The 20459-nt window shown below is 41.9% G+C and overlaps 1 protein-coding gene across 4 annotated transcripts in view; it reads right to left on the minus strand.

Annotated features, from left to right (window-relative positions):
- Window positions 1-20459, minus strand: part of ptprua (protein tyrosine phosphatase receptor type Ua) — a 272911-nt gene that overhangs the window by 10384 nt on the left and 242068 nt on the right. For all 4 annotated transcript variants that reach the window (XM_049602750.1, XM_049602749.1, XM_049602748.1 and 1 more), the window contains 4 exons: window positions 16920-17055; window positions 13601-13750; window positions 8177-8491; window positions 3249-3374 (listed from right to left, as the gene is read on the minus strand). In XM_049602750.1, coding sequence (XP_049458707.1) covers window positions 3249-3374; window positions 8177-8491; window positions 13601-13750; window positions 16920-17055 — 727 coding nt within the window. The remainder of the gene's footprint in view (window positions 1-3248; window positions 3375-8176; window positions 8492-13600; window positions 13751-16919; window positions 17056-20459) is intronic.

Genomic DNA, 20459 nt, shown 5'->3' on the forward strand with positions numbered 1-20459 from the left:
AATGCCTCCCACAGCAATACAGAGCTGGAGCAGCTCTTTGCTGAGGCAGGACTTGAGCAAGTGTTTTTGTCCGTATCCAACACTGAAGCAAAAACATGTCGTTTGATAAGAAAATTAAACATTTGAACGGTAATTTTTCCATTAGCTCTGTCAAACTGACATATCAAGGCAACTTAAGAGTGATTCAGAGTTTGTTTGTGCTGCGAAGACAGAAAAATGAAGGCAATTACATATTTTCATTAAATTAAGTTAGGGGGAAAAAAGAGCGGATGATGTGGAGAAAATAAGTCTGACAAGGGAAACAAAGACAACTTGACAATGTGCAGCCTCACTGTGCGCTGCTATCATCAAGGTAAAACACTGCTAATGTATAACTGGACACTTCAGTAATTAGTTATATTTAATGCGTCGTAAACTCTACAGCATGTATGTTTGTTTCATTACTTCTTCTACCTCCTGAAGGTGAGGCGTGGTGGAATAGCAGGAACATTTCACATCAAATGCAATACTACTCCAGAGTTGCCAATTGTCACACTTGTGGTGCGAGACACCCGCGTACAGGTACATACGTCTCAAGCTCGCAAAACAAATGTCACCTCAATATATGAGTGAAAGAGGCACAACGTGTGAACGTCAAGCTTGTCAAAAAATTCCAGCTTCAAGATTAATCTATAAACATGATGTTTTCAGCCATTTGAGGACCTTGAACTAAACTGTGAGAATATAAAAACTCAGGGTTTTATATCTGGCACAGTCTCAGCAAAACACTTTAGAGAGCTGAGGTGAGACCAGAACGCCAGTGTTCTGTTTCAGGAATAAGAAAACACCCATGGAAACAGGAAAGAAGCCTAATTGGCTACCTTTAGCTTTTTTGTTTTCTACAGTGTAACACAGGGGTGTCAAACATACGGCCTGCGGGGTAGAAACATCCTGGCAAAGGGTCCAATTCGGCCCACTGGATGACTTTGCACGCCTAACATTGATGCACTTGTGAAGGCTGAGAGTTGCCAGGTTTCAGGAGCATGTTAAACAGTGAGAAGCCTAGTTTATCTTAAAAATAATGAATATTTAATGTGGACATATTTAAAGATATTTAACATTGTGCAAAATATTGTCATCAGCAGCTTCAGTACAAAAAAAATCTGTGTCAGACTTCTATCTAGAAATAATGTTGGTGCAAAGGCACTGCCAAAACTTTAGATCTGTAATTGGTCTATGAAGCAGAGGATAACTTAACCTGCTTCCTCAATAGCTTCCACTACAGTTTGGCGTGGTGATGCTGGCATTACTGCACAGGAGTGGAAATGTAGACTGAGATATTTAGCCTGACTGAATGTGGAAAATTGTTAAAACTGCGCTTATTTTTCTGAAGACATCTCAGGCTGTTTATCATCTGTTTTGTAAGTGGATGGAGGCACATCTTCACACTATTATGCAATGGTTTTTGGATCAAACAGGAGTAACTGAGCGACGACACGTATTAACATGTGTTTTTTTGTGCAATCGCATTGCTCCTGACCACATGTAAGTACAGGTGTAAATACACTCCAAACACATCCGAGGATGGATTGTTATCTGATCTGCCAAACCACTTCTGAAGGTGGTCAGGGACGCATTGTGACCACATCGTGTAAATGCAAATGCGTCTCCAATTCACATGCAACAACTCTGTGGGCGGAAATACGTAAGCGAGGTGCACCAGCTGGACACAGGAAGAAGGAAGAAGAAGACAACTACAACAACAACCCTCACTGACCAAGAAAAAGAAAACACGGATGATAGCTGAGGATGGAGTCACGGTGAGACGAGGTGTCTGCTCTCCTTTTAACGCAATAACGCAACTTCATAGCTGGCTAACATCTTGTTGTTGTTATTGCGGCGTACAGGATATGACATTGTAGTCCGCTGCTGTGTTTGCAGAAGAGGAGGATGTGACATCAGAGTGACGGAGCGTGATCGGATAGCAAACGAATCTGGATGTGGACACCAGAGACGCATATTAATACCAGGTATAAATGTATGTGGTCAAGTGCTATCCGACTGCAATCTGATCGCAAAAAATGCATGTTGATGCCAGGTGTAAAGGGGGCCGTAATTGCTGGGGGGCAAAACACACACAGCGCCAACAACGATACTGTTTGAACCTGATTGGTTGAGATTATTTTCCTTACAGTGAACATTTAAGATGTCTTTATTTATAACATTACGCGGTGGTGTTAAGTCAAGTTTGTTGCAGACATGTTTAGCCAGCTGATGTTACCATTGATTTATGTAATGGCTTGCTTTAATCACGTGTAACATTAACATGCACACCCTCTCTGTACTTTTTGTCTCATGTTTCCAACCAGGTTAAAATAGCATCATCCTGGTTGCTTGCACAGAAGCAAATACGTGTCATTTCCTTGAAGTGTGTGTTCATTATGCTTTTGTCAGTTATCAGTTTATTTTTATTGATGCCATGACCACCTGCTATATTCTCTGTGATGAGAATGATGCTTTTGCCCACCAGTGCTATGCACAGGTGCACTTGTCTATAAACACTGGTTGCTCCTGTTGCACTGTATGTGGCCCATGAACTAAAATGGTTTGACATCCTGGTGTTACATATTTCTAGTTTTCTGTCAACAAGGTAAATTGGATATAAGCAAACTCTGTGCCATATATGTAACTGTATCTGATTGTAATGATTTTGCAGTCTTTTTGGGACTGCTTTGTTTATTTGTTCTGCCATGAGTCAGAAATTTCCAAGATCTTCTACTTGAAATAAAAATGAGAAGGAGTGCATGAACATTTTTTTCCCACATGGCTTACTACAGTTTTAATGTTAGCATGATGCTAGCTGTCCACACACTGTGTCGTGCCAGGAAAGAAGCTGAAATGAAAAACTGTCCGGAAATCATCAGTTGCAAAACATCAATCATGTTTTTCCTTCACCTCAGCCAAGTTACATGATTGCTAACGCAGCCAGCTGGTTCACAACAATTGTTGTCTAGCGCTGTGCTCAGACAGAGCTTGAAACAAATTAGGAGGCGGCATGATTGCACAGAGCATCGATGGACCCAGGGTGGCGGGAATTCAATGTTTGGATTGCAGTAGATTTTACAGATGTGCCTCTAATTGTGTTCATACATCAATTAGTCTTTTTGGATTGAAAAGAAAAAAAAATGCACGATGTACCTTCCCATTGGATCTATACATCATCTTCTTAAGCAGGACCATGAGACTTATTTTGTGGTGGATCCACCTACCCGAGTGATGTTCTGAACCCGGAAGAGACGGATGATAACGTCATCATCGGCTGTCCTGGACAGAAGCTCGACCGTCATTGGCCCAAACTGCTGCAACCCCGGTTCAGGCCAGTACTGCAGGCAAGGCTGATGGAAAGGAGAGAGGAGAGAGAAGGAAAGAGGAGAGGAGAGGAGAGGAGAGGAGAGGAGAGGAGAGGAGAGGAGGTAACAGGTCATTAGCCCACACTTGCTTGAGGCTGTACAAATCATTATGTCAGCAGCCAGTGATGGTGAAGCCCAGTAACAAGACACCTGAGTATTGACAGCAGAGACAATTAGCCTAAATGACAATGATTATCCACAAATAGCAAGCGTAAATTAAATGAGCAAAAAAACAACCTGCACGTCGCCAGGAACAATCCTTCGAATGAGCAGCATTCACCTAGCTTGAATTATTCATGAGTCCAAATCATTACCATTAGCACATTATAAATTAATGGAGAAGGAGACCTTGGCTATGCCTGGGAGACATAAACAGGAAGTTAGCCGAGAGGTTGGCACACGCAGGAGCCAAGGTCTCCCATCACGGCTGCTTCAAAGACGTGTCCCTCCAGCCAAAGGGAGATAGAAGGAAAAAAAACACAGGGGAGCGGTGTTGACACGTTGACGAGTTCTGCGGTGACTTTGGGGTTGAGGAGACCCCTGGAGTAGGAAGTGATAATGGCATTTCACAATGACAGAAGGGTATTAACAGGTGACATTGGGCAGGAGGGGAGATAAATATTTATACATTCAGACAGGAGACAGGCAGCTCCAACTCAGGAGGGCAAACTGAGCGTGTGTGTGTGTGTGTGTGTGTGTGTGTGTGTGTTGGGGAGTGAACTGTTAATCCACTGGCAGCGAGAGACAAGGAAGGGGAAGAAGGGAAGAGTGACAGAGGAAGAAGGACAGGTTGCAGCTGACAGGCATTGGTGGAGATGTTGAGCGGGAATCCAACATGACACAGTGACAGAGCGGCGATAGGGAGACGGCAGAACAAACCCACGCATGAGCAAACATGGGGGAGACGATAAGAACGTGTTAATGCCCTGACAGCCCGTGTAAATTAAATGGACGGACTGAATGCGGGACTGAAGCCTTCATGGCAAAGCACCAGTTAGAGGCCAGACATGTGATGACCCCATCCTCACTGTACCGTGTGTCACATCATCTGAAAGAAAGGGCGATATGGATGGCATGTTGTCACTACTACTCTCCACGTGTTTACCCATAGGAAATGGTTATATGTACAGTCATGTTTATTTATGAATTTCAGACCAGATGATTATTTCTATGTTCATACACATGATTCTAACTGTGATGCAAATCAGCAAAAACAACAACGTTTGAGTTCACTTGACATCAGACAGTGTGAGGAGTCAAATGAATTCAACCTACTGCTGCTATTTGCTGCTTTATATTGTTGTGGTTTCACTCTTTGGAACCGTTTGTTGGAAAAAAAGAAAGACATGGGAGGACCATGGCTCCCAGGCAAAGCTATGCAAATGGTCTCCCTGTGGTTGTTTTGTGTCTCTTTGTTGTCATTTTGAGTCTCATTGTGGTTGTTTTGTGCATCTTTGTGGTTGTTTTGTGTCTCCTTGTGGTCATTTTGAGTCTCCTTGTGGTTGTTTTATGTCTCCTTATGGTCATTTTGAGTCTCCTTGTGGTCATTTTTTAGTCTTCTTGTTGTCATTTTATGTCTCTTTGTGATCATTTTGAGTCTCCTTGTGGCTGTTTTGTGCCTCATTGTAGTTGTTTGTGTCTCTTGGAAGTTGTTTTGTGTCTTTTTATAGTTGTTTTGTCTCTGTGTAGTTCTTTTGTGTCTAATTATTGTTGTGTCTCTATTATTATTTTTTGTCTCTCTGTAGTTGTTTCACGTGCCATTGTAGTTTTCTGTCTCTTTGTGGTTGTTTTCTGTCTCTTTGTCTTCCCTTTATGTCTCTTTGTGGTTTATTTGTCTTTTTGTGGTCATTTTACCCCTTTCTGAAGATATTTTGTGTCTCTTTGTAACTCCTTTGCATCTCCTTGTGGTCCTTTTGTGTCTCTGTGGTCATTTTGAGTCTCTTGACGGTGGGTATGTGTTAATTTGAGTGACATTTTGCAAGTAACAGCCCTGAGACTTCAGCCTGTAGTAGGTCCATTCACAAAACCTTCCATGACTTATAGTCAAAAAATAATGTCATGAGCATTATTCTTATTTTCTGACAGTGTATAAACTAAACAATAAATTGACTATTTGAAAACAAAACTAAAAATAATTATTACTTGCGGCGATTATTATTTTTTAACTTTTACAGGTGAGTTTCCTCAAAGTGAGGGGGTGGAAAACATGTTGAGGATGACACATCACTTGTTTAAATTGTGCCACAGTGTCAGTGCCAGCTTTTAGACTCCTAAGTTTTAGGTCTTGTAGGACAGTAATTTAGAAAGCATTTAGCACTACAAGTAAAAGTCTGAGAGAATTTAGATGCAGTCCAGAGACGTGCTCAGAGTCAATAATGTGCTACAGGCAATGAGTCTCATCTTGTCAGTATTTTACAAAAAATACAATGATACCAAACCTTATTGAGGATTCAATCGGCTCACCAAGTCGAAACAATCCAGTAACACCAGGGATGCACTCTGCTGCTTGGACACTGGAAAAATATACTTTTCAATACTGATGAACCTGCGATATCTTTGCTGTCAGTAAGAATTATTCATTAGACCAAAAGAGCATTTTTCAGACCCAAATTTCCTTAACAGGCTATTACGTGTACATTAAATAGTTGTAGGAGAAAGTCTCTGTTTGTTTCAAATACAGACAGTACAAGCTCCAGCTCTTTCTTCAACCCCAAAGAATGCTGGCTATTAACACATCAGGGAGTTTTACAATATCCTGGAAACTGCAACGATCGAAATAAGAAGACCCCTTTTCCACTACATGGCCACTAAACCAGACCACTGACCTAAACCACCTTTGATCCTTCAAGATCTCCAAGAGCCAGCAAGATGGACAGACCACTTCACATCCCAGTGTGAGCTGTTAGTACCAATTGGATAAACATTCCTCAACCACTGGCCATCATAACTCACTGCTGAGAGCCAGTCACCCACAGAGACGAGCTGGCACATAATTTAATCCCACTGTGAGCTCTGATCTCTACTAAACCGTAGTTTGGATTTCATACAGTGTATTAGTATGTGTGTGTAATATGTGTTTCCCTTACTTAGACCCATATGCCACTATCTTTAAAGCTAAGGTCACACTACTGGCAGTACTGGTCACACTGCATGTCTTGTAATCAAGTCTTGAAGTCATTGTGGTTTTCACACTACATGATTGACCGGTGACAGGGGGTTACACACTACAAGATCTTTCACCAGGAGGAGTATCTAGCGAGTGTGTCAAGATGGGTAAGGTCAAACCACAACCCAGGGTTGGACAGGTGCATATCAAAAATATCAAAGTCAAAAATTAGGCTGATAACTGGTAGAAACACTACATGCAATAGTCCACCTTCCACCTGCTCTTCCTCGCTTACTGTTACTTTCTTACTCTCACTCTCAAACAAATACACGTACACACATCTTGGAAAGCACTGAAGCGCCACTTATCTCTATCTACAACCCGTGTCTTGCACTCCAATAGCTGTAGCTCACCGACAGGTACGCAGCAGATCCAGATATTTAGCATTCTAGATACAGTATGTGGGAAACATCTGCCGTCTTTGAACAGTTCATACATAGCGCCCAAGCACTGATTTGCGAGTGGTGAACCCACGGCAATTTGACTCTGATCTGGTCACGTTTGGTACTGGTGTTTCAATCTCAAAACACTAAAGCCATTATTAAAAAAAGGCAAAATAAGAAGATAAATTATAATAATTTTGATTTAAGGATGAACAGCATTCAGGAGATGAACCGCCCTGTCTGTGGACAGCAGGGGACTGACTCCACTCTGGGTCAACCCGCCCCTTCTCCTCGCTTCGGAGCTCTCTTTGTTCTTTACTAAAAGTGTCTCTCAGCAGTTTTGTGAATAGGTCTTGGGAAACTTTTTTATGCCATTTAAGAGGAGTCCTGGTAGTAAGATAAGATCCTTTGTGAATACGGCCCAAGATGTCTTATGTTAATTCAAATCCTCATATAAAGTGACTGTGGCATAGGCAAAACTTTACTCATAAAAAACTGTCAGTGCAAGATTTAATAAGTATATTTATCAGGATCATGAAGATATGAGGTGCTTCAGTGTATGTTGCCTTCTACACAGCAATGGCAGAGCTCCTCATCTGGGATAATATCTAGAATCACAAGGCCGTTCTTGGATTTCTCAGCCAGGAGGAGTTGCTCTTTGCAGGAGAACAAGCCTGACAGCATTTTTGTTTTACATTGCTTTTTGTGTCAATACATTTTCTCTGGTTCTCAGCTTACTGCTTGCCCAATTGTGTGTGGTATGAAATCGGCCTTGACACTAGACACTCTCCGCATCTTCTTTAGATAATACACACAATATGTTTCTCAGAAGAAAAGCTGCTCAGTAAGCAGAGCGAAAAAAAAATCATCAGATTCGAAATCTTCAATTTCTATATGATAACGTTGGTGCCATGTGCATGCTGTTGACAACCAATCATTGGCAAATTATCATGACGACTATCATGGGGTCATGAGAAGTTTGGGTGCTAGAAATAGGCCATGAAATATTAACCCTGTTCGAACATTACCCCGCGCTGATATCTGTATTATTAGAGTGTATGTAAATGGCGCTAATCAAAATCCAGCTGCGACACAGATGTTGTCACACAGAGGGTTTTAAAGTTACCCATGGCTAAATTACAAGTGACAAGCTGACATCATAGAAGTTCATTATAAAATGACTTCTGCTACCAAGACATGCTAATCTCCAACAGGTTTAACAGCCCCTGTCATCTTACCCAGGCTGAGTTGGACTGGTTGAGCTGGTTAAGCATCACCACCGAGGTGCAGCCGTAGTCGTACACGAGCCTCCAGAAGTCAGTGGTTGTGCCAGGCAGCGGGTGCGGCGTCACCACGAAGGCAGCAGGCCTGAGGAAGCTGTCGGCGAGCGCTGCGTTGATGTAGTTGCTGCTCTCTCCTTCGGTGGTGACCAGGAAGGCCAGGGAGCGGTCCGGTGGCAGGACGTCCATGCTGCGGTTTTTCTCGCGGTTCCTGGGCATCAGAGAAATGCTGCACTCCTCCACATCCAGGTGAGGAGTCACCGAGTTCAGAGTCTGAGGGAGGAAGTGGAGGTAGAGGAGGAGGAGAGGCAAAGTGAGGGAGAAGAGAGTGTGCGGGGAAGATAATTAGAAAGGTTAGCTTGTGTGTTCATATTCAAGATGCAGAGATACAATGAAAGACTGAGAAGAAAGACTGTGATAAGAGGAGACAGACGCAGCGGAACCGAAATGGGATCAAAGAGAGATGGACAGACGCAGTGAAAAATATTCTGCACTCAAACAGCCTGACTGTCAATACTTGACAAGCACAACTATCTCCAATCATCTCCGGGAAACTTTAAAACACATTAATTATCAGTCAAAATCCCCACAAGGCTTAATGGATAAAAACACATTTAGTGCAATCTCATACATTATGAATAAGCATATTATGAAGCAATGGAAATTGAAATGAACTGATTATCTAACTTGCTTCGTATTGTGAATGACTCCCAATTGGTTTAGACAAAATGAATAGAATATTCGAGCTCATAACTGGAATACTGCGCCTAGACTACAAGTCGCAATTATGAGAGGCTGTCTTTTTTGACGACTCATATGAGCGGCACTGAGCGAGGATAAATGTGCTGCATGCGGGAAGGAAAATTCTAATTATTCTGGCCAAAGGTCACCAATCAATAACGTCATTATAACTGACATTAACTGGACAAGGCAGTAGCGTTACACAGAAGACAAATACACGTTCTTAGTTGCAATCTGAAACTTTTCTGCTGAGCAAAAGGTTTTATATATTTAATGTATACTGATTAGAAAAGCAGCTCCGGCCTTGGTGGTTATCACTCTCATGCTGGCTATCTATTTATATCAAGAAACCAGAGTATTCTCCTCACAAGAGACCGACAGAGCAAGACACATTATGTTTAAAAGGGCAAATGTCAAAGCTCTCAAGAAGAGGATATACACAGAATCACAGTTGTTTTAAAGAAATCACACAGTTGTTGTGAAACAAACATAAAGAGAAGTCAAGTAGTGGCATGACATGAAAATAAAATAACAGAATCAGAGTGAAGTCTCCGTCGTTTTATCATTTGTTGTCGACTTTAAAGGTTTTGATTTTCAAGATTTACAGCTTACAGTAATGAAAGCAGAGCAGAGCACTTTGAAGTCTGAACTGCTTCTAGTTCAACACCAAATGTCATTTGCATGGAGAGTTGTTACTGTAAACAGAATAGCACAGTACAGGTGTGTGTTTAGAAATTATAGCTACAGTGCCTATGTGTAGCGCTGAAGCCAGCACCATAGCTGATGTGCACATCTTCAAATACCACTTTCCCTCCAACACTGAACACATTTCGCTCTGGTTTATGCACCCAACTTTTGACTGTTAAGCCTAGTTCACATTACACGATTTTCACCGCGATTTTGACGTCACAGAGGATCTTTGGAGCCACTTTGGGTCGGAGGTGAGTCAGCAGATATGTGTCCTCATGTGTGAACAAGCCTACGAGCAAGTCGCCCCCTCGTCTGTGACTGGGACTGGATATCTGGCATGCTAGAAAACTGGAGAAGTCTAACACGACTGACAAAGAGCATCAGCCAATGAGAGACGGGATATGTCCCACGTCAGCACGCAGGAGGACGGAAGAAATGTGAGGAGGACAAGCCGCAGGGTTGCCAGGGTTGCCAACCGTGACTTTGGGCTTGTTTTTTTGTAAAGTTGCTTATAAATATTGGTCGTCGGGTTGCAGTTTTTTGGGCTTGTTCCTAAAGTGGAGTTGCTTATTTGGGCTTGCTCTCTAAAAGTCGCCTTTCTCTATATATATCTGTCACTTCTTCTGGGCTTGTTTCCATAGCCCTGGTTGGCTGTTTCTCTCCCAAGATCTGGCAACACTGAGTCAAGCCGGCAAGCAACAACATCAAAGGCAGCTTCCACAGGATCACGGGGAGGCCGCTGTGTTTGGACCCAGGCCCTGGAGGCAGATCTGATTCAACACTGGGAAGAATATCCATGCCTTTACGATGTGTCGTCTCCAAATTAAAAAACGTAGTTTGGTGATGTCACCGCGTTATTTGGGGCTCTGTCGGCGAGGGCTCGGTGGAGAAATCTTGTGGTGTGCACACACAGGTCGTAACGCAGTTGGCGAGACTCCCGCTGACAGAAAGACACCTCGCCAGGTATGAACACTCAAAAGGTTACGATAGTCTCCGCGACGCAAAATCAGGGTGAAAATCGTGTAACGTGAACTAGCCTTTAGGAGCACTTTGACCAAAAACAATTTGGTTTGGAACCCAAAAAGCTGGTTATCAGCTGAAACCAAAACATAACAAGAATTCCTCAATAGTCGATATACCCTGTGCTCCGACAATTTTACCCTTAAATGATGATTCTTCATTATCCCTTGAATTTCCAGAGCTGGAAGCCCCCACATACACTCCACATTACTCAGTGAGTCACCCTACTGTATGCCGTAACATCTCAAGAACTCTGTATTGCGCGGTCAACTAGGGCCACGATAAAAAACATCGAAGCTCTTGCTAAGGCGATGGACAAGGTGAGGCAACATTTACCCATATGGATCAGGTTGGCCATCAGTCTGGTTCACTGTACTGAATATGGCGATATCTTGATCTCGATTACCGTGGTCCTGGTAAAAAACTTGTCGCAACGTGGGCTGCTTTGCTATATCGCAACAAGGTTCCAAGAATTGTGAAGAGAACCAGTTCAAGAACCAGAGCTAATTCAGTGGAGCAGGGGTAAAAGTTTGACGACATATGGAAAGCACAATATCTGTGATGTGTCGGCTTGGGCTGTTTGGGGTGAAAACAACCAACATTTCCACTGTCACTCTGTATCACAAGTAAATGAAGGATGCTGTGTTTGTGGGGACTGTAAAGGTACATGGCAAAAAGGTCTTGAAGTTGTATGCTGCCTTTCTAGTGTTCCAACCACTCAAAGTGCTTTTACACTTGTCGCATTCATCCATTCACACACACATTCACACACTGGTGGCCCAGGCTACCATACAAGTTGCCATCTACTACTCAGTAAAACATTCACACGCACTCACACACCAGGACAGGTTTAATATCTTCCCCAAGGATCCTTTGACATGCAGCCTGGAGGAGCTGGGGATCAAACCCCGCTGATGCTGCGATTAGTGAACCACCAACTCTGCCTCCTGAACCACAGCTGCCCTGTTAGAGCGTTATCCAGAATGATCAGGTACAGAACATCTGTCAAGTGTTGGTGATATTAACCTGAGAAATCTGACACTAGACAATTAATCAAAAGCTCCTCCACAGGCATCGACTCCTGTTAACACCTTATGTCCACTAAAAACCAGCCTCAGACTGGCACTGGAAACAAACTACACGTAGATACACGTTTCCTATTCCCATGGCTTCATCTGGCATTGCGTAACGCTCCCTACCAGTGGTGCTCTGATATGTCCTGGTTTTTGCTTTGCAACGACTCAGTGACCGCCCTATCCTCATGTATTACTTTGAGTAACTCATCATAGAAGCATAGAAGCAAAGAAATCTTTGGTCTGACTTTTCACCATCTCTGTAGTGTATTCTGTAACTGAGCATCCAACTGAGCGTGGAAAATCTGCTTCCTGTTTTGCCCAGTGTGTGCGAATGGTCATGTGATGTACATTTTCAGGCGTGTTGGTATGGACAGAGATTAATAGAGTGCTGCAGGGATAACATTTTTTTTTAAATTAACATCACCTTGGTTCCCCCTATAAACAGCCTACAGGATTTTTCCATTAGATTTGGGATACCTGCAGAAAATAAGCTCTGTGGCAAACAAAAGTTTATGATACTTGCACATTTTTTTCAGAAAGATAATCTCCACAAATGAACACCACTTTAATGATTTTTGAGGCAGAACATTAAGCTATAAACAAATGACACCACCGTTGCACGACTTCAACATCGCTGCCACAACAAGGCTGTAAAGCTGCGTTCGTGGTGATGACACTTTGTGGTCTCATTTGGCCACTTGCTAGCAGCCATCGTTTTTCAGACACACAAAGGTTTTACATTTTCAAGTGGCATTTTTACTAATGTATTTTATGTTGTAGAGCAAAATGCAAAATCTCTTAAAGGGATAGTACGGGTTTTCGGACATGAAGTTGTGTGAAACGCTGACCATCTGTAGCTCTGATGTGACGGTGTCACTACTGTCAACGAGCCTCCTGCTCGGAGAAATGGCCCGTAGCTTACCGGAGAAAAAGTAGTTTATATATATAGAGCTAGTACATCTTCTTCCTCACTAATAATAGCCTACTAGTTCTCTGTTGGAAACAGCCGATGAAGTTTTCGTTAGCCGTTGCTATCCTGCGCACCTGCACAGTGTGGTGCTGAACTGTCTAATTGATTTCTGTTGGCGTGCTGTCTTGCGGGCCTGCACGGCAGAGTGATACTGGCCAGAAAATAGTCCCAATTGAAAGCAAGGTCTGACGTAATGCGGGGATGTTTTAAAATTATTGAAATAGTCTAACAAAACACATGCATACTTTTTTGTAGCTTAAAACCTTTTGGTTATGTGTCCCCCTTATATCTTTAGGACTACTTTTTCTCTAGTAAGCTACGGGCCATTTCTCAGAGCAGGAGGCTCGTTGACAGTAGTGACACCGTCACATCAGAGCTACAGATGGTCAGCGTTTCGCACAACTTCATGTCCAAAAACCCGAACTATCCCTTTAAGCTTGTGGTATTCACAGACCTTATTTCAGGCATCTAATTAAAACCCATTCAAAAAAATCCACTGACTGAAACTAGGGGGGAACCGGGAGTGCTAAAATGCTATCTCATGCCCAGGTTTTAGGACTTATTTCAGCACCTCTATGTTCTCAAATAGAGCTAAAACGCTTGTGTATATGGACATCATATTTGTTTCAAAATGCCATTTCAAAAGGATAATGTATTAGTCTGGATGTAGCCTAAATCTCACACCCTGGACAGGTCATCAAAATTCAAGTTTTAGCTAGGTCTATCAACTAAACTGGCAACTAAGTGCACGTTGCACACTGTGGAAGGGTAAAGTAAGGTAGCCATGTAGCTAAACCGAAGTTGTGGAGATGATACCACAAGAACAAGTGTTGCTTTATGGTTAGAGCTGTAAGTTAGGGAATGAGTGTGTGTTTTGTGTATTACCTGAAACTCCTCTCTCAGCTGCGAGGTGTTGCTCTGTGAGTCAACCTTCAGCATCTCCTTATAGGTGAGGGCAAACTCATTGACAGGGATGGCGGTCTCTCCACACAGACAAGCCTCCAGAATGGCATCATGGATGAACACATACTGCTCCTGAGAGACAGACAGCGGGGAAAACATTCACAAATTTACAAAGTCGTGCAAACCCTTCACTGCACTTATGAGCCTCCTAACTGTTAATTGCCCACTTGAAGAACAATGTAGAATTTAATTACTGCTGTTGAATGTTGACTAATAGTCATAACTGTCACACATTCTTCAAATCGCCATGCCCACTCTTAGGCATTGTTCCCGAGCAGAAATGCGCCTATAAATGGGGTAAAAAGTGCAGAAAACACACATCAGAGGAGCAAAAACACTGCCCACACACAATAGTTTAATGCCGTCATGAGCTGTGTGCAATTAACGAGGAAACTAGGAAATTTGTTTTGACATCCAACCAAACAAAAGATCAAAGAAGCGAGGATAAATTCAAAATTACAGGCATAAAACTGTCCCTCTTCCAACTTATTTATCATTTTTAATGTGTTCTGTAATTGCAGAAATATTTATTCAACTGGTAGACGAGCTCTCGCTGAAAGGTGAAGAGAGGAAATTAAAAAGGGGGATAAATACCATTGTTTTGGTATTTACTGTACCGTCTCCACTTGCAGACTTGTTAATAAGAGAACATTTCTAAACTGTTTTCCAACTTTTACTTTTATTTACTTTGGTAATTAATGGATTTTTCTGGTGTGTTTATTTGAAGATTGGGAGTTCACAATAAGTAGACTTAGTGTAACTCCCAATCCCAAATAGAATAACTTGCAATTAAACACAATTAAAGCGGATATCTTGAGTTCATACTTGTGTTTAATAAGTATCGACTTGACAGTATTGTCTCACCCTAGTATGACTTACTGTTTTAACGCCATTGACTTTTTTAAATGAATGTAGAATAACAATTATAATTTCATCCTTCAAAAAATGTGCCTTCACTTAATAGTTGTGGAGAAGCAAGCGACAAAGTATACTTACATCCATGTGTTTTATGCTACTTTATATTTTTATTGTACATGTCATATGTAAATCGTGTAAACATCAAACTCCACTACATAAATTTGACACTTATAGTCAAATTAATGTATTATAAAATCCTTAAATATGACACTTTGTGTATTAAACTGTGCAAAAATAGTACAAATAGTTCAAATAAGCTCTGCCTGGATCAGCTACAGAATCAACTGACCTCAAAATAGCTCTGAAAATCACACACACCCAAAACTAACATTTTAACTGACTGTTTTGGATTCCACAGGATTTTTATATGTGAAATAATTATGATTTATACAATATTTTGATCTACTTTCATTTTTAAAACTTTTAAACTTGCTCTGTGCCACCCTTGTTCCAGGCGAGAATTCACAACTTCAGACAGTTAAAAAATGTGTTAAAATCCTTCAAAACCTAAAACTAACAGTACGTACCGATAACACTGGTGTAAAAATATGCTGCTAAAATCATCTTTTTTATTTTTGGATTTTTTTAAGATTATTTTTTGTCTTTTTTATGCCTTTATTGGACAGGGCAGTAAGAGGGGATGACATGCAGCAAAGGGGCTGGAATTGATGGCAAGGATGCTGCCTTTGCACATGGGAGGCCAGCTCCACACACTGAGCTATCATCTCTTATAAAATATAGATTTTTGTGAAAATGTTGGGCCTTTAGTCGATTTTTGTCAACTCTGAGGAGTAAGCTATTTCACAAGGCCTCCTGTCTCACTGCCTGGTCATGCTGCTTTAGTGCTGGTTTGCTTTCTATTCATGATGAATTCATGAAACCATAGCATGTCAACTCCATAGCCTCTCTAAATCAAAACTAAATAAGAATTTCGATTTAAAAATGCAATCAGCATTAAGAGGAAATCTTGGCAGTTTTAAAAAATAAAGTGGCTACTCAGTACAACTGATGTGAAATTAATAAATATATAACTTTTGTGTCAACTCCACAGGACGTCAACTCAGTCAGATCTCACCTCTGACATCCATTATGTCGGCTTCTCAAGAAAAAAATTAAATCACTGGGAGGTTGGCCCATTACAGGGTTTAACAGTCACGGCTTTGAACTTTTAAATACATTTTCCCAGCATCAAGAGTGAGTCTTGTGATGTATATGCTTTCTATATTATTGGTCACCTGTTCATCTATAATGTGCATGTATGTGTTCATTATACATGGTCCCTATCAAATAAACTTGGAAATAAATAAAAATACTGGACTTAGAGTTGTCAGGTGGTCGGGGATCTCTTTTGGATAGCCAACGGTCAGTCAGAACAAATGTAATTTAGCTTGTTACGCTGGGCCTTAGTGCAACAGTACCTCCCCTCACCCTCCACCTCCCTAAAAAAAATAAAATGAATAAATAAATAAATAAAATAATGCTGCTTCAAAGGAATACTTCACCTGTAAAATGACCTTTTGTATATCAGTCACTCTGGCGTGTGTTACCTTAAATAGGTGAAGAAAACTTTGCTTTTCTTGCATGCCTCCACTGTGAATGGAGAATCCAAAAAGGCAAACATTCTTCACCCTTTACACACAGCTCATGCAGCCTACTAAAAGTCCCATTTATCCAGCACATGCATTTTTACTAAACCATTATGATTTAAAACACGTCAGTACAAATAGCCTCATGCCTGGGCACATACATGCATTTGAACTCTGCTTAAGTGGGGCACAGGCATGCTCAGGGTACGATACTCGTAGACAGAAGTGTTTTACACTGTGATGTTTTAGTGAAAATGCATTTGTTCGGGAGGCACAGAGCATATATCTGCACAATGAGACTTTGATTTTGCTGCACACGTTCTGTGAAAGTGTTTGTAAAAAGATGTTTTGATGTAGCTTTGTTGTTGCCATCTTCAGTTCCTTAAAAAAGTTCTCCTTTTTTGGATTCTCCGTTCACCGTGGAGGCATGTGAGAAAAACGTTTTCTCTACAATTCAAGGTAACATGTAGAAAATAATCAATATACAAATGCAAATTTTTGGGGAATCTTGCTTAATATTTATACTTCAACTTATGAATTTTGGATGTAGAAGTTTAACTGATGGCTGTCTAAGAGGCTTTTCCAATCTGAAAACATTTTAATTCCAGTGCAAACACGCATAACAAATAATAATACATAAGCAATGTAAAAAAGGAGCTACATTGTGAAGATCAAACCTATGAGCTGCTGGTTAACAGTGTCAGCCTCTCTGACCACGTTCCTGTCCTCCCACTCACCTCAGTCTGGATCATGTTGATGCGTCGGGAGCACAGAGTCTTGACACAGTTGTAGATGTCCACCACTCCTTCACACTCAGCCATATCCAGCATGACATCCAGCACAATGTAGCAGCCGGTCCTGCCTGCCCCCATACTGGTGCAGAGGAGAGAGCAGAAGGATCGACAAGCCTGAATATACCAGTGAAATGAAAAAGTCTCGGCAGGGAGCCCTTAGTAATGATCAAGATACTCCGTCCAGATTGAAGTATAATAAAGGGCTTTGTTCTGGAGAGAAAGAAAGGGAATACAGTGACTATTATTTTCTGGCATCACAAAAAATCCAAGTTGAAGTTTGAAAGAGAAAAACCTTTTAGTTGGAGAGTACGAAGACATTTAAAAACGCCCTATGTACTGGCCTGTGCCTTCATTGTCTTGGTCTACTGTTAACACTATGATAAAGGCACGTGTGGGAGTTAGTGAATGCCTCAGCTCTCTCTAAAACTCAGTTACTTTAAGCTCATCGGAGTTAAAAACCGGGATGCTTTTTGCCTCATGTGTCCTCATACAGCAGCGTTAATTGTTTAATTTTCACTGAACAGAGAAAGATCCCCCTGCAGTGCATCAGTGTTGTTAAATGAGCACATCATTTTTTAAAAGATGTATCAAAGGATTTGTGTGAGCTGGAGTTTAAACCCACGGTCAGAGAGCTGGTGTACAGTGGCTCTCAAATAAAAACAGAGATCAGCGATGAATCTCTGACTCTTTGTGAAAACATTTAGTGTCCCGATGATTATTGCTCGTGTTCATTTTGCTCATGCTGCTTATAACACTGATGTTTTTGACAGGCGTCTCTGTGCAGCGCCATATTAATATGCTGGGTTGACTTGGTGGCACGTCATGCACAATGCCACCCGGCTAAAAGAGGAATAATGCAAAAATAATAATAAACAAAGCAGGAGACTGAAGAGCTGTGAGAAATCTGTTGTTGTTTTCATTAGATATAAGAACACTTTAGCAAAATGAAATGTGAATTAGGGCCAGGATACATGGCGCATCTTTCACCTGCCTGGGAAACACAAGGTTGGATGCTAAGTGCTACACGTGTGCCCACTCTGCTCCAGCAGATGCAGGTTGCGTCTGAGGTTGCTAAGCGACTATAACCAGTTCCGTATCATTGGCCTACTAAACAGACATCCTCTGAGCTGATCCCGCCATTGTTTCTTAAATATTGTCCCAGGGACAGATGGAAGACAAACACTCATTGGCCACTTTATTAGGTACACCTGTTCAACTGCTTGTTAACATGAATAGCTAATCAGCCAATCATGTGGCAGCAGCTCAATGCATTTAGGCATGTAGACATGGTGAAGACGACCTGCTGGAGTTCAAACGGAGCATCACAATGGGGAAGAAAGGTGATTTAAGTGACTTTGAACGTGGCATGATTGTTGGTGCCAGTCGTGCTGGTCTGAGTATTTACTGGGATTTTCACACACAACCATCTCTAGGGTTTACAGAGGATGGTCCCAAAAAGAGAAAATATCCAGTGAGCCAAAATGCCTTGTTGATGCCAGAGGTCAGAGGAGAATGGCCAGACTGGTTCAAGATGATAGAAAGGCAACAGGAAGTCAAATAAACACTGGTTCCAACCAAGGTGTGCAGAAGAGCATCTCTGAAGCAACAACACCTTGTCCAACCTTGAAGCAGATGGGCTACAGCAGCAGAAGACCACACCAGGTGCCACTCCTGTCAGCTAACAACAGGAAACTGAGGCTACAGTTCACACAGGCTCACCAAAACTGGACAATAGAAGATTGGAAAAACGTTGCCTGGTCTGATGAGTCTGGATTTCTGCTGCCACATTCAGATGGTAGGGTCAGAATTTGGTGTGAACAACATGAAAGCATGGATCCATCCTGCCTTGTATCAACGCTTCAGGCTGCTGCTGGTGGTGTAATGGTGTGGGAGAGATTTTCTTAGTGCCAACTGAGCATGGTTTAAACACCACAGCCTACCTGAGTATTGTTGCTGACCGTGTCCATCCCTTTATGACCACAGTGTACCCATCTTCTGATGGCTACTTCCAGCAGGATAACGCACCATGTCACAAAGCTCACATCATCTCAAACATGACAATGAGTTCACTGTACTCCAATGGCCTCCACAGTCACCAGATCTCAGTCCAATAGAGCACCTTTGGGATGTGCTGGAACGGGAGATTCTCATCATGGATGTGCAGTTGATAAATCTGCAGCAACTGTGTGATGTCATCATGTCAATATGGACCAACATCTCTGAGGAATGTTTCCAGCACCTTGTTGAATCTATGACACCAAGAATTAAAACGGGGGTCCAACCTGGTTCTAACAAGGTGTACCTAATAAAGTGGTGAGTGTCCTTTCACATGATGTGCAGTGTGCGCTGCAGTGCTCCAAAAGTTTAGAAGAAGCACTAGGCGCTCAGGATGCACTTGAGCGTGCCCTCCACATGTCTACATTGAAAATAATGGATTTAAAGGTGCAAAAACGCACCGTGTGTAAAGGCCCTAAGGTGCTTTAACATGTAATCTGTTTGGCTCAGGTGAAAGAACTCGATTTGCTTTGTTTAGGCTGGTGTACAAGCTGTCAGCTCTGGTTAACAACCACCGTAGGACCACCTGAAGAGGTGTGTCTCTACAGTGCGAATCAGTGGATGAGTTGGAAAACTGGTTTCTTTTCACAAGGAAAAACAATCACACAATCCAAAGTGTGTCACAGCATTTCATTGCTGATGTGTTTTCTTCTTTTTTAAACGACTGAATCAGAGAGCTGTCACACACGTAGTTTGGTTAATTTGGCCTGGACCATGGGTCAAATGGTTGCCTTTTCTTCCTTCCAGTGCGCTTTGTATTCACACCGATTTTTTACAAACAAACCAAGAGCTGTAAACATGACATTAAATCGACTGACAGGTAACTCATTGATATGACAGCTTCACTGTCATCCTGCATCATCAGCATTACGCGCAGGGACATCATATTCCCTTGACTGACAGCAGGTCATGCTGCACTTTAATATGAGTGTTATTAGTATTATTAGACTGCAAATCAAATGCAAGGTAATAACGACAAACAGGTAGAGACAGCAGGAGGAAGAGGCGTCTTGTACAGCAGTACTGCAGAGGGGTATTATTTTGGGATCGCTGTGTCATGCTCTTTTTCATGGACTTAATGAACTGTCAGAGTACACAGAGTGGGATACAAGCACAACTCAGTGCAGTCGAAACTAATCTTCACTTTCTGTTTTATCAGGAAAGTCCTTGTGCATAGGTTACCACGTTTACCAAATGATTTCCATGCAGGCTACATCGCTTGTACAGATTACTTACTGCACTATACCATAGCTTCCTGAACAGGTCACAGTCAGCAGACGGATCTAATGGTTCGGCTTTCTGCAAAAATCACATTAAACCACACACAAATGAGACCAAGATGCTCCTTTTCAAACTGTCTAGGTCAGGTTGTTCGGCACGTAGTTTTCACAGTAGCCAAAGCTACCTGTACCAAAAGGCCACCAGAGG

This window comes from Epinephelus fuscoguttatus, linkage group LG17, assembly GCF_011397635.1.
Source record: "Epinephelus fuscoguttatus linkage group LG17, E.fuscoguttatus.final_Chr_v1".
In the NCBI taxonomy this organism is placed as follows: domain Eukaryota; kingdom Metazoa; phylum Chordata; class Actinopteri; order Perciformes; family Serranidae; genus Epinephelus; species Epinephelus fuscoguttatus.